Below are 15437 nucleotides of genomic sequence, written 5' to 3' on the forward strand. Positions count from 1 at the left end.
TTGAATCATTTTTATGAGTTATAGCTGCCTCTACCCAAAAATTATTTTTATAAAGCAAAGTGTATGTAACAACAAAAAAATGGTTTCTTCACTTGGAAACTTGCATTGAATTGTTACGGTTTTCTGCTACTTACGTGTAAAATAGCATTTGACATTTTTCAACTGAAAGGATTTAATTTTAAAAAAATAAAGGATCCAACCTGGGTACTGATGTATAATCCTAGCTCTTTAAAAAGCTGAAATGTGAGGATTGAAGTTTGAAGCCAATCCTGGGCAAGAAAGTCCATAAGATTCTCATCTCCAGTTAACTACCAACTAAGCCAGAAGTGGAGCTGTGGCTCAAGAGGTGGAGCACTGACTTTGTGCTATAAAGCTCAGGGACAACACCCAGGAACTGAGATCACATCCCAGGAAAAGCAACACACACACACACACACACACACACACACACACACACACACAATCCAAGGGGGTGGGGGAGAAACCAAAATTGCCGTCCAGGCCTGTTTATCTACACAAAGTGAAATGAACTCTTGAGCAATTATTTGTGAGTAGAATTGGACAGTCAAGCTGAATAAGTCAGGCCCCCAAACATTCCCCTCTTTCCTTCTCAAAAACAGAATTCCTTCACTTCTGTCCCCCTCATGGAAAACTAGCTGCCCTGCTTTGCCTACACAGGCAACACTTTTATTCAGGGAAACATGTATGTATTTTTCTGTATTTAAGATTTGCTTAGATAGTTCTCACTCCTTAGTTTTTATGAACTATGTTCCTAATTGTGCCAAAAATCAGATTTATTTTAGCTGAGATTTCCCTAGTAGAACACTTAATAAAAGCATAATGCTATTACACTTTTGTGATCTAAAGACTTTTCCTGAGGGAGGAGATACTGAGTCTCTGGGTAGCAGAAGGGTTTAATGGTTTAATGAGCATATATTTCTTGATCCTGGTAGCACATAGCATTATGATAAATTTGATTTTTTTTCCCTCTTGTGGCCTTATACTGCTTCTGTCTGCTTTCTCTCCCCCATCTCTTTCATTCTTTGCCTGTATTTTCTTACTTTTCAGTCTTTACCACAAATACTTCTGGAAATCTTCACACATAAAGTTGTTTGTTGTTTTTTAAGGATAAAAACATAAATTAGGATTGTAGGAAACCCTAAAAGCAGGAAATTTATGGAGTAGTTAGCTCCTACATGTTAGGGAATTGGAGAAAAATTCTGTGAAAGATGAACTATAAAACTAAGGAATCATTTGGGTTCCTTTACAAGCAAGGATGTCTGTTTTGGGTCAAATCTTCATTAAGGAAAAGGAGAAGGAATTCATTGATTGTGGTGCATTAAACTGCCCTTGTCAGTTAGAAGAGGCAAAGAACTTCATATAAAGTCATCACCAAATAAAGATCTACATTTCTGAATCCTGTCCTGTCGCCTACATTTTCAAGCTATGTTCCACTGAGCTAGATCTCAAAGCTCAGAGCTAATTTTAAAATAATATGTCATGTTTCTTATTTACATCAAAGCCTGAATTAAATCACATCTAGCAGTGTAGGTAAAATCACAGTATATTTTCCATTCTTTGGGTTGCTCTAGTGTAATACAAAGCCAGGACTCACAATACTTATCCTGTGTTACTTGAGACATCTAAAAATAAGTGAGATGATTACAACAACAGAGGCAATCTCATTTCATCTTCTAGTTCTTTCATAGGGCAAATGGAACTAAGAGCTTAGGTAGCTGGTGTGTGTGTGTGTGTGTGTGTGTGTGTGTGTGTTAGTCCTGAGGCCTGAACTTAGGACTGGGCACTCTCCCTGAGCTTTTGTGTTCAAGGTTATAATTCTACCATTTCAGCCACTTTACTTTTCAGCCGCTTTACTTCTGGCTTTTTGCTGGATAATGAGACAAAATTCTCATGGACTTTTCTGCCTAGGCTGGCTTCAAACTGTGATCCTCAGATCTCAGCCTTCTAGGTAGCTAGGATTACAGGTGGGAGCCACCCACTGGCAGCATCTAAATATTCTTCTGTAGTATAAACCTAAGAGAAAGTTCCAGGAGAAAAATCGAATTCCTTTTGTCGAAAGTCTGAGCAATTTAGACAACAGCATCTGGAAAAAAGGTAACACAGCACAGAGATCGGCCTTGCTGTCCATCCCAAACTTTCTCACATTCTCATGATAGCTTCAATTTCTTCTTTGATTGTCTAGCATATGCTAAATTTGAATTCCTTTGTTTCTTGGGCTTCTCACCGCTTGCAGGGTGAGGGCTTTAAAGACAGTGTTTATTGATGGTTGGTTGCCTTGTTTTATGTATGGCTATTGTAGGTTTTTACAAAAGTGTTTATTCTTTTGTAAAACATATCTGTTTCAAAAAAAAAAAAAGAAAAAGAAAGAAGAACACAGACTACTGCCCCAAAGTCCCAGACGTTCTAGCTGAGCACCGAGAGAATGTAGGAACTGAGATGAAGAGGGAGGGAAATGGGGGTGAGACAGGCGGGGGATGGACAGGAACGGCTTGTGTGTCTCCTGCTTCCTACGTTTGTGTAAGCGTTCGTGATCCACTCTGCTTTGTTTGAAGTCCATGCTGTTATAATCATGTTCTGTTGTTCCACACAGCCAGACTGCCAGCGGTGCGCTCCTGAACGCCTTCTGCCAGATGTTCCACACCAGACCGAGGTAAGTCCACAGCTGCACTGCACATTCCTCCATGCTGACAAGTGAGTGGGGTCTTTGGGGGGCTGTTTACTCAACACGCATTCATTTGTGCTCAGAGAGGGCTTACCGCAGAGCTGTGCTACACGTACAATTCCAACGTCACGCACCTGGGGTGTTAACTTGAACTCATGAAGGCCGAGATGAATATCCCAGTGCAGATGTGTGTGGCTTGCCATCCTGATTTCTGTTCCTGTTCCAACCCAGAGTCAGAATTCCACTGGGGGTCAGAAAGGAAAACCTAAAGTGGAGTTGTGAGCCTGACAGCAAAACACTGTACTGTTGCTACAAAGCCCAGCTGCGTAGCCGCTGCTCCAGGGTGAGCCTGGAGGCAGATGTGCTGTACGTAGTTGGCAGGCAGACAGAGGCAGGCAGAGCTCAGCCCTGAGCTCCCTTAGGACTGGATGTCAGGTTCTGAGACAGAGCTCACAGCACATCCCAACTCTACCTCACCACCATGCTGGGAAATAAAACCTAAGAGTTCCCTGTAAGATACAACGGATACTACTTTTTAATTTTGGGTTTCCCTTCTCCTCCTTCACTCCAGAAAAGGCTGTATTTTCTACTACTTGTTTGGACAGTCTCACAAGGCCACCCGGGAGGGGGCTATAGAAGCTAAGTTATAATTCGAACCCTACTTCTGTTCTCATGCACAATCTAAAGTCAGAGCCGGGCACAGGTGGCACATGCCTGTACTCCTAGCTACTCAGGAGGCTGAGATTAGAGAGTGCTAGCCTTGAGCAACAGTGCTCAAGAACAGTGCCCAGGCCCTGAATTCTAGCTCCATGACCACCACCACCAACAACAAAGTCAGACGTGAGCTAGGCATTGGTGGCTCATACTTGTAGCTATTCAAGAGGCTGAAATAGGAGGATCATGGTTCAAAGCCAACCCTGGCAGGAAAGTCTGTGAGACTCTTATCTTCAATTAACTACCAAAAAAAGTGGAAGTACAGCTGTGTAGAGCACCAGCTTTGAGCACAAAACTCAGGGACCATGTCCAGGCCCTGAGTTCAAACCCTACGACTGGCACCCCCACAAAAATACACAAGTATTGTATATTTAAAGTCTCCAGTGACACACAACCTACAACTCCACTCTGTTAATTTTAAAGATTTGAATCTATCTAGAACCACCAAAAGGAGCGATCTTCAAATTTCAGCCATGCTATGACATTTAACTCAGAACTGAGCTCATACACATTTATTGGCATGTTTGTTGGTTTGGGGGGGGATTGGGGTTTGAACTCAAGGCTTCACATTTGCAAGGCCACGTCCCTCCCCCATTTTGCTCTCAGTATTTCTCTGGGGTGGTCTTGGTTGATACCCTCCTACCTCTGCTTCCCCAATATGCTGGAATAATAGGCAACCCCAGCCTCTAATTTTACTTTTTTCTTTTTGGCAATACTGCGATTTGAATTCGGAGCCTTATGCTTGCTTGGCTGGTACTCTTATCAGTCTAGCTAAAACTCCAGCTCTATTTTTTGCTGGCTATATTGAAGTTAGAGTCTTGTATACTTCTCTGTCCAAGCTGGCCACAAGCAGTGATCTGCCCATAGCTAATATTACAGGCATGAGCTACTGGCACCTGGCTCCAAAGTTAGATTTGTTTTTGCTTTTTTTGTTGTTGTTGTTATTGTAAAGGCAGTATACAAGGGTTTACAGTTACATGAATCAGGTAATATGTAAATTTCTTTTTGAACAATGTCACCTTTCCCCTCCTTTTCTCCCAGTTTTTCCCTTCTGACCCTCCTCCTCTCCAAGTTGTATAGTTCAATTTCAGCATAGTGTCTAGTGAGCACCACTGCTGCATTTGTTTACCCTTTGTTCCTCCATTTCTATGCCCCTCCTACCCTTCCAAAGACAGATAAATGAATAAACAAGAGAAACAGAGAAAACAAAAACGGCAACAAAGAAAAAAATCCTCTTCAAAATTAGATTTTTAATGCAAGGAAGCCATTATGAACTAGAAGTAGGGAGCTAGCAAGTCATTTTGTGGGTTATGAATATTTCAAATCTTGGGTGTAGCTCATGGTAGTACAGTAAATTCAGCCTCCTGGAGTTGTGCAGAGTGGCAGAGGCCATAGCATACAGTGACATCATGACCCAAGTTCTCAGTGTATCAAACAAAGAACTGAGCAGAAAGCACACAAGTAATGAGAGAGACACAGGCTGATGGAAATGACGATCAAAGAAGGAACCAAAGTAAGAGGAAGCCATGGCACGTGTGCAGGCTGAGCGAGCGAGCCACCTCCCTTCCTCATAAAGCCTGGGGCAATTTCAGGCTGATTTGAGCTTACCAAAGCATCTCAGAGGATCCCTTCCACAAGAAGGGTCCTCCATGATGGATGTTTTGACTGAGCATGTCTCGTAACTGTTTCCAGTGTTCATGTCTCTTCCCACAATGCATTCTGTTATAACGATATTAATGCTGTTCTGTGCGTAAACATCGGGCCATCATTAGGAATCTTTCCTAAAAGTTCCCCTAATGACAGCCAAGTGCAGAACTGCGCATGGGCGGTCAAGGGGAATTTTATTTTGTTGAACAAACACCCTCGTTATTGGAATGTGGCCTTGTATAGCCCACCGGGCCTTTTATCACTGCTTTCTGGTGTTCATAAGGAGGAAGTGGAGAGGAGTTCAGGAAGTCCTCTGTCAGGGACAAATTGGTGGGCTGGTCTCACGTGACTATGGCAACCAGAGGATGCTGTTTTATCTCCTGAGTTAGAATCACAGAGAAGAAACTGGATGAGGATACCAGGTATTATTGGAAAGCGATTGATGATTCCTGTTTGTTTTTTTTTCTTTGCTTTCTACTACAGCAGTAGTTTCAATGAAGTTCTTAGGGTTCAACCAGGAGGGAGTAGTTTTATTAGAAAGACACAACATTAACCAGAGTGATTATTGCATAATGTCTGTGTTTGCAAAATCCATTGTTGTATAATAACTGCATCACACTCACTTATTATTTCCCAGTTGGTGTTGGTTTGAAATGCACATTGATTTTTCTCCTTGAGTTGCTAGTTAGTCACTAGAAAACACAATTACTTGGTAGGAAATTCAGTAATGTCATAGGGCCATTTAAACACCACTACCGAATTCTTGCTAAACCAATGTTACAGAAGTTAATAATCACATAAATTAGAGATGAATTGAGATGGTCTTTAGAAACTAAGTAAAATATGTAAAAATGAAACTTTGTGGCTGGCATATGAGACCTACTCACTTTTGTCTGCCTAGAAAAATATCGTCCTGAGATACATAAAATATTGCATAAGAGTCTCCACAAATACAAAATTAAAATAAAAATCCATCCTGTGTACCAACTTAAATAGCTTTAAAAATATTTATCTTTTAGCCAGGCAATGGTGGCTCACACCTTTAATCCTAGTTGCCCAGGAGACTGAGATCTGAGGATCACAGTTTAAAATCAGCCTGGTCAGGAAAGGCCATGAGACTCTTTATCTCCAATAAACTGAAAAGCCAGAAGTGGAGGGTGACCCAAGTGATAAAGCACCATGTTTGAGCAAAAATGTTCAAGGATAGTGCCCAGGCCCTGAGTTCAAGCCCCAGGATCTGCATACTTACACACACACACACACACACACACACACACACACACACACATGCAGAAACTTACTATCTGTAATTCTGAAGGCTGAAAGTTTAAATTGCAAGATCACAATCCCTTCAGAACCATTTCTTTTTTCTTCTTCTGGTACTGCCAGGCATTTTATGTGTCAGCTTGGCTCCTATCTCTTCCTTCCTCTTCTCATGGTTATGTCCAACTTTTCCTTTCTTTTCAATACAGAAATCCTACAGGATTAAGGCTCAACCTACCCCAGTATGGTGTCCTCTTGATCGGATTATATCTGCAAAGACTCTTTGTTTATAAAAAGATGATATTCAAAGGTTCCAGAATTTAGGGTTTGATATATGCTTTTTAGAGCAACCCAATACAGCATATAACATTACCTGCATGCCAGACACTATTTTAGGTGCTTTGTATAGTACATGCACTATTTTATCAAAACTGCTTATCAGTTCTACTAATGAGTGCTCTTTTTTTGTTTGAAAATGTGAGACCCAGAAACTTTTCCAAGTCCACTCATCTAGTTATTGGCTAGAATGTATTATTGTGACCCCTACATAAGATGAACTTTCCTATACTGTATATTAAGTAAAATACAATAGTAATAAAATTTGCGTATTTTTTTCCATATGAATTCTGATGGTCCTGTTCTGCAATCCAATGTCTTTAGTTTTTTTTTTTTATTTATGTCAGTATGTGTGTGTCTGTGTGTGTCTGTGTCAGTCCTGATGCTTGAACTTAGGGCCACTGTCACTGAACATTTTTCTCAAGATTGGCATTCCACTACTAGATCCACAGCTCCAATTCTGCCTTTTTCCCTCTTTGGTGGAGGTTAAATGGAGATAAGAGTCTCACAGACTTGTCTTGCCTCAGCTGGCTTCAAATCTCAGTGCTTAGATCTCAGCCTCCTGCGTAGCTAGGATGACAGGCATGAGCCAGCCGTGGTGGTTTGTATCTTTTTTTGTAACTACTTTTCTGTCTCACCATTATAGATCATTGTTACGTTGAAGAAATAGGTAGGGTACCTTGGAAACTCTTGAGTGTCTGTCAGTATGAAAAAAAATAAGTAAGAAGCAGGAAATAGAGAGACCAGACAGTAGAGTATGAATTTGGAATGTCTTTCACATATCAAATGCAAAGCAGCAAATACAGAACTTTCAATGTATTTTTAAGTTGTCATGAACAAAGAAAAACACTTTTATCCTTGGTATTTTTATTCCTTTTTTTCTGTCATGGGTAAATCCTTTTATTTTTATCTTCTTTGGATATTCATTTATGGCATTCTCTCCTAGTACTACAAAAATACACCCCAAATTGTACATTAGTCTTCATGGTTAGAACTGGGCTCTTTTCAATGGGTTTGACAGGATAGCCAGTGACATTTTGTTTTTGAGGCAGGGTCTTGCTATCTAGTCCAGACTGCCCTTGACCCTCATAGTCCTCCTACCTCTGCCCCCCCCAAAGGCTAGGATTACAGCTATGTGCTATGGTATTCATCCCCAATACCACATTGTAACATACATGCTCAGGTTCATTTGGCTAGTTATCATATATTGATTTGAACAGCAATAGAAATGAGTTCCTTTCATAAGCAAAGGCCTAAACTACAGGACCACCAGTGAGAATGAGGATTACAATGGGGAACATTCCATTTCAGGCATGGTTAAAACTAGGCCACAACTGATTTCACAAACTGGTAAGCATATTTCAATGCTTAACCTAACAACCTCCCCATTTCCTGTTTCTTGATGACTCGGTATAAGCTTGTGGGGAGCTCATGAATAAAATTCCCTACCACTTTTTTTTTTTGCCAGCCTAGAAATTTGTCAGCCCTAAGCCAGAAGAAGAGAAGTATGCACTTAAATCTTAATCTGAAACATTATTCTGCTGTTTCTCATAGGCTTCTCAGAAAAGGAAGTCCATCAGTAGAAACTTCCTCCAGTAGAGGACAGGCGATGAAGGCTTGTTGCAAGGCCTCCAGTAGGATTGCAGCTGTGGCTTGTTTCTGCCAGGACTGCGCATCTTCTACTGGATTACCTATGTTTGACTCCCTTTCAGCAGAGAAGGCCACTGGAACTGAGATCCTGATTGGTCAGAGGAGCCCCATTACAGTCCAATCAGATACAATTTCCTGTTCCATTAATATGAAGCTTGACGCCTCTCCTTGAAGCTCTCTCCAGCCTGTCACTCTTGGATTTGTAAAGTTCTCAGTCTCTACAATCAGCTACAGCCAGGTTCTGATTGTACTTGGTATGAACTTGAAAGAACCTGGTTTTACAACTGAAAAAGGACAAGAAAACGATCTTTTACGAGTCTGATATAAAGCAAAGTACATATCAAATGTTTGACACTCTATGTTTATGACTGTAAGCTCCCTTCTGCTTACTGCTATGATGAAGAGTTTTCTTTTCCTTTTTGTCGGTCATGAGGCCTGAACTCTGGGCCTGGACACTGTCCCTCAGCTCTTCAGCTCAGGGCTAGCACCCTACCATTTGAGCCACAGTGCCACTCCCAGCCTTTTCTGGTTATGTGGTATTGAGGAATCGAACCCAGGGGTTCATGCATGCAGCAAGCACTCCACCACTGAGCTCTGGTGATGAAGAGTTTTCTTTAGGACAATATTTCCTCACAAGTGCTTGGTGGTGCAAGCTAACTAAAAGCTAAGCAGGAAGAATTTTCTGGAAGAAATAATCATGAGAACTGTGGAAGATGGGTTGTCAGATTTAGTTCTTGGCACAGGACTTTTCATTTAAGGCTGCAAGTGGCAACATTCAACTTAGGAGCTGTCTCCATCATCAGGTTGTAAGTCATGCTGGTAAAGGGAACAAAAATAGAATTAACACCCCAAAAATAGTGGTTATTAAACATTTAGCTCTTCACAACAGAAATTAAAGAAAGTAGTTATTCTTGAGGAAGTTTAGATACAATGTGCTTAAGACAAGATTAGACCAAATACTGAAAAGGTAATGATCATGCTTTAGCCAGGGACTTTGTTTCAAGAGGATAGAACAGGTTAGAAGGAGCAAGGCAGGGGAGGGCGCCCACAGGGTACAGGAGACAAAGTCTGAAGGAGCACCCCCAGTAGCAGAGGATGGAGAAGCCAGCCTGGTGACTGGCAGAGCAAGGGCAAAGCCATCTGCAGAAAAATCCAACCAGAATAGTAACAATGCTGGAGCTGAGAGTGAATGAAAGAGAATCAAAACACAAATCAAAAGGTGTGTCCTGACTCAAACAGAAGGCCCTGATAACGAAGGTGTGTGGACATATTCGAAAAATAAAATGGATCATAAAGATCATAATCATAAATGCTTTAAAAATTTCCATGCCAGTGACTCACACCTGTAGTCCTAGCTACTCAGGAGGCTGACATATGAGGATCAGAGTTCAAAGGCAGCCCAGGAAGGAAACTCTATGAGACTCATCTCCAATCAACTACCAAAAAGCCAGAAATAGAGCTGTGGCTCAAAATGCTAGAGCACTAGCTTTGGGCACAAAAGCTCAGAGACAGTGCCCAGGCCCTGAGTTCAAGCCCCAGTACTGGCAAAATAAATAAGTAAAATAAAAAAAAAACAAATAAACAAGTAAAATGAATTGCTATATCAACTCAGCTAAAAATAAAATTAACCTACAAAGGAACAATATCAGATAACAATCCATCCTGTACAAACCAAAATATGAGAAGCTAATGGATTATCATTTGTGAATTGTTTGAACATTGCATTTTTCCTCTTTTAATTTATTTTCCAGTCATCTCTTTCGTGTCAATGTTCAAATAACATATTGATTGAAGTATATTAAGTTTTACGAAACCGGTTTTAAAATGTGTTAGCAATTTGTAAAGCAATTACAAATACCTTATTCCTGAGTGATATATTTATAGTTTTAATGACACCTTAAAGTGAGCCAGGTGCTGATGGATCACATCTGTCATCCTAGTTACTCAGGAGGCTGAGATCTGAGGACTGAGGTTTGAAGCCAGCTGTAGCAGGGAAGTCTGTGAGACTCTTATCTCCAATTAAGCACCAAAAACACTGAAAAGGGCAGCTGAGGCTGCAGTGGTAGAGTGCTAGCCTTGAGTAAAATAGCTCAGGGACGGTGCCTAGGCGCTGAGTTCAAGCCCCAGGACTGGCACCAAAAACATTAAAACATCAATATTCGTGTTAATACACAAATATTAAATAAAATTGAGAGGTGGAAATTATCTCTGTGACCACTTAATTACACCTTACTGCTCCAGAAACATGTATTCTGTCCGACTAAAGCTTGACACATCATTTTCTTCCTTTTCTAAAACATTCGTTCCTAATGATATTAGACTGCAGTATCACGTGCCTACAGCAGATGCCGCCACTGAGCACAGCCTATGGGAATGTGAGAAAAACTTCAAGGCCGGCAAAATTTACCAGTAGATTTTGGTGTCATAAATGTAGAAAATACATAGGTTGGTTTTATTTAAAATAAGGATGGCATCCATTGGGGATCTAAATTTTGTAGAGCAATACTCTTTTTTTTAAAAAAAGTTGTGAATTAGTGAAATCAGGCCTATCAATGCACTCAAGGGAAAAACATTAATTATTGTAACTTCCTATTATAATAGATTATGCCTCTCAAAAATTTAAAACAAAAAGATATCATTGAAATGAGGCAGTGGTGGCTTACATTTGTAATTCTAACTTTTCAGGAGGCTGAGATCTAGGGGGTTGCTGTTTGAAACAAAAACTTGTACAAGACGCCATCTCCAAAATAAACAGCCAAAAGCAGGGCTGGAGGTGTGGCTCAACTGGCAGAATGCTGGTAAGCAAGCTGCCTCCAGATTGAGATCAAACCCCAGTACTGAAAAAAGACCTACTCTATGTCCCAAACATATTAAAATATTTTTTCTTTTAGATTTAAAGATAAATAATAATCTTGGTGAAGAGTTATTTTGGGAAACGCATGGGATTGAAATTGGAAAGATTCGTGTTTGACATTAACCCTTCCTTGTAGGACAGGAACACTTTCAGGAACTTTACTCAAACACTTTTTTTTTGGTCGGTCGTGGGGCTTGAACTCTGGGCCTGGGCGCTGTCCCTCAGCTCTTCAGCTCAAGGCAAGCGCTCTACCACTTGAGCTGCAGCACGACTTCCGGTTTTCTGGTGGTTTATTGGAGATAGGAGTCTCACAGTCTCTCCTGCCCGGGCTGGCTTTGAACTGTGATCCTCAGATCTCAGCCTCCTGAGTAGCTAGGATTACAGGCGTGAACCACCAGTGCCCAGTGCCCGGCCTACTCAAACACTTTTTTAGATATATTAAATCTTTTTCTTTTCATTCTTTATGTGAAGTTCTGGGACTTGAACTCAGGGCCTTGACCCTGTCCCTGAGCTTTCTCATTCAAGGTTTGTGTTCTACCCCTTGAGCCACAGCTCTACTTCTGGCTTTTTGATGGTTAACTGAAGATAAGAGACTCACAGACTTTCTTGTGTGGGCTCTCTTTGGACTCTGGTTTTCAGATCTCAGCCTCCTGAGTAGCCAGGGTTACAGGTGGAAGCCACCAGTGCTGAATGATATTTTTAAAATTAAGTAGTTATATAAAGGGGTCTTAATACAACATGTCAATTTATGAGTATAATGCATCTTAATCGAAGACACCCCTAGCTCAAAATTTTTAAAGCCACAAAAATCTATGAGCCTGAGATTTGGAAAGATTAATGTACTCAAGTTACTTGGCATATAGTAGATATTAAAAAATAGCAGGTATTAACAATAGATATATTTCAGCAGTGCCTCAGAAACTACATTGTCATCACAGCATAAGTATGGTATTATGCAACATTATTAATACTGCTGTAAGGTATCAGTTGTGAGAGGTTGAATTGGGAGTCTTCATTGGAAAGCTGGCAACTGCAAGTGGGCTCCTATCCCAAAGATCTATAGCACAAAGTTTATAAAGGCAAAAACCACATGATTGGGGTAGAAGACCAAACTTAACAGCAGTGTTTTCCATAAGCAAAGCAAACCATCTAGGGGAACAACCAAGAGTGAGCAAAGCAAACCATCTGAGGGAACAATCACAGGGAGCATTCTCTGGAGCAAAACTTTCCTGGGGCAAAAAATATGGTGCATCTGCAATGCAAAGCATGGCCTATTTTACCTCTTTGGTTTTTCAGAACTGGTGGAAAGCCCACACCACCCATCAAGGTGCTAGGATGGCGGTAGGGAGAAGGCAATGTTACTTAGACCCAGCATCCTTATTTCAATATCTCCCCAATCGACGGCATGCTCAGATGTCTTCTTCCTCTGAGGACAACTGTCACATTAGTTTAGGTGCCTAGCTCTAAGATGGCCTCCCCCTCGTTTAGGGCATCACATTCAGAGTGATCCTAATTTTTGTCTTTTTGAAAAAAAAAATATGATCTAAGTAGTTGTACACAGGAGTTTCCATTCAACATGTCAGTTTATGAGTGCAATGCATCTTGGTCAATGTCAACCCTTGCATTGTTCTCCTCCGTCTCTCCCCACCCCACCTATCTCCTCAAGTCACCTGGTTTCATTTGCATACATGTACATTGAATATGATGACCTTATTCACCCACCTTCCTTCTCATTCATCCGTTCCCTTCCCCTGATCTCCCCTCCTTCCAACACACAAGTCTCAGCTTCCAGATACTCATTTTGTTAAACTGTTAAGCTGGTTGTTCAAAGGAGTTACACCACTGGACTCCTCCTCTGCATAGACCATACTTTGGTCAATTTGTTTGTGTCTATCTGCATATGACCATGAATATATTTTCATATACATTTATAACTTTGATCTAACTTCTACATATGAGAAAAAACATGTGTCCTTTGTCTCTGCTCACATGACAGTGTCTCAGAGCGGCTTCAGAATTGCCAAGTGAGCATGGGAACTGAGGCAGAGAAGGCCTCTCAGCTAAGCCTTCTCTAGGGAGCCTGGCTGGTGAGAAGATGGGGAAAAGTGAGCTGTCAGGTGAAGACTCAGGGGTGTGCTAGACCGGCCGACCAAAACCAACTGTGAAAAATCAATCACAGACCACAATGGGACCTTGATATTTCAAATTCCATCTATTCCATCTGAAAGCCATCTCAGATGCCTTTAGACATGCTTCAAACATGAGCAATGATCACGGTGCCTAATGGGACATACAGAAGTATGCAAACAAATACTACGTGCATGCATCAGTGCCTTGGTTGCAGGGGACTTTGTTTTCCTCTTTCTGAGATCTGCTAATTGCAAGATCTTGTTTACTTTTTGCTTGTCGTCTGGAAGCCTCCCTGGCTCCTTGGTCTGCATTTTGGTGGTGGTCCTGGTGCTTTTCCTTGGCTAGTACTTAGGTTTGGCTAGAACAAGTGATACTTGGATATGGAGGCACTCTGTCTGGATGATGACCGCTGTCACAATTCCTCTGAGTCAATGTTTCCCACACAAAACAGAATTGTGCACAAAATTCCTAAGATTGACCCCCCCTCCCCTCAAAATTGGAAGGTTGCTCAATAATTTGAATAAGTAATGTGAACAATAAATATTTCATTGGACTAGAGTTGAAGTGAAAGTGGACAGGAAACACACTTGGATGATTGGCCACAATTCTTCCCCAAAAGACCAAACGCTAAGACTACTAAGATCTTGGGAATGAATTGGCATCAGACCTTGAAAACTTCTGGCAATGACTAAGGATAGGAGAGGACCTATTACACGTGCCAAACATATGGCAAGAAGTCTGGTTGAGGAAAAAAAAATACATTGAAGAGTTAACGAAGTGCTAGGGTCAGTAATAGATATTTTGAAAAGTCTGCTGCCTTGCTTTGAAGAACTGAACAAATTGCTTCAGGAATCTCTTCAAAGTCACACAAATCATAAGGTGGACTCTACCTTCTGCCCTCACTGCGTCATTTCCAGCCCCCAAACCCCTCATCCTCCAATTCTTGCTCCAGGTTCAATCTGCTTGTGCTGAAGCATTTTCAACAGATAACTTGATGTTAAAGGACACTCAAATCTACACATGATTCCTGAAGTAATGGCCACCAAGATTTAATAGGATCTTCTTCTTGTGCTCACTTTCCATGGACACTCTTCCTGAAGACCAAATGGTAGGGAATATATTGTAGGAATGGAGCAATTCTCCCTGTTTGGACAAACCAAAATACTCAGGAAACAGGAAGGACAATAAAAGTGCTGAGTTCCAGGTAAGTGCTTAAAAGAACACTAGTTTGATTGACAAAAGAAGAGGCTAGAGTGAATCTTTCCTGAGCCAATCATATGGGTTTTGTGATTACCTAGTCCCGCCCTATAGGCATAGCAGACAATGGCACCAACAGAATACTGACCTCCTGGGAGGGAGGAGGGCTAATTGAGATCTCTTTGTGCATACACTCTCCATTGTTTTTAGTTGTTTTGCATTTATATGGGCACATTCAAGACACAGCAGGTGAGTATAGCATACTAGAAGGAGAACAGATTTTTTTCTCCCCCAAGTAAGACTGGAGTCCTAGGAAAGGGTCCAACAGAGACCATGCCACATTGATCTCCACAAAGTCTTTATGCAACCATCTGGCTTCTTTTCTTGGGATCTCCTTAACTAAAGCGTCAGGGCCTTCTCTCTCATACACCAGTCCATGTGGGAACAACAAAGGAAGTCGATTGTACTGGTTCTCTGTATGAGCCCCCATGCCAGGCTTGTTAGCAGAGCCTCCTCCTTCACCCAGCCTGCCTGCCTCCCCTTTCCCAGTGAGGAGTCCTCATTTAAGTCTCTTTTAATGAGAGGAGCTGAGAGCCAACTCAATGATCCCAACCTTCCTCTTAAAGGAACTTAAAGGGTGAGCTCCACCCTCTGACCATAGCGATGAGCGATGCCCTACAGGATTCCTAATAAGACTCGTGTGTGTGTGTGTGTGTGTGTGTGTGTGTGTGTGTGTGTGTGTGTGTGTGTGGTGGTAGTTATTCAGTGCCTACATTTTTTTTTTCCAGAACCAATCCTATTTTGTTTTGTTTTGTTTTGTTTTTAGAACAGCACTGTTAGGTGGAACTTCCTCTATTTGAGAAAGGTCTTGTCACCTACTGCTGGCCCAAATTAGCTTGCCAATGGAGTTCCGTGTCTGAATAGCCAAGGCTGAATACACTAAGCCACTGGAAGGAGTAAGGT

General features: G+C 41.4%; 1 protein-coding gene across 1 annotated transcript in view; it reads left to right on the top strand.

Annotated features, from left to right (window-relative positions):
- The window catches only part of Tnip3 (TNFAIP3 interacting protein 3), a 79634-nt gene extending 70946 nt beyond the window's left edge, over positions 1 to 8688 (top strand). The window contains exons 13-14 of the mRNA XM_013022115.1: positions 2616 to 2671; positions 8198 to 8688. Coding sequence (XP_012877569.1) covers positions 2616 to 2671; positions 8198 to 8465 — 324 coding nt within the window. The 3' untranslated portion in view covers positions 8466 to 8688. The remainder of the gene's footprint in view (positions 1 to 2615; positions 2672 to 8197) is intronic.
- The last annotated feature ends 6749 nt before the right edge of the window (positions 8689 to 15437 follow it).

The sequence above is a fragment of the Dipodomys ordii genome, unplaced genomic scaffold (genome assembly GCF_000151885.1).
Source record: "Dipodomys ordii isolate 6190 unplaced genomic scaffold, Dord_2.0 Scaffold60, whole genome shotgun sequence".
NCBI lineage: Eukaryota > Metazoa > Chordata > Mammalia > Rodentia > Heteromyidae > Dipodomys > Dipodomys ordii.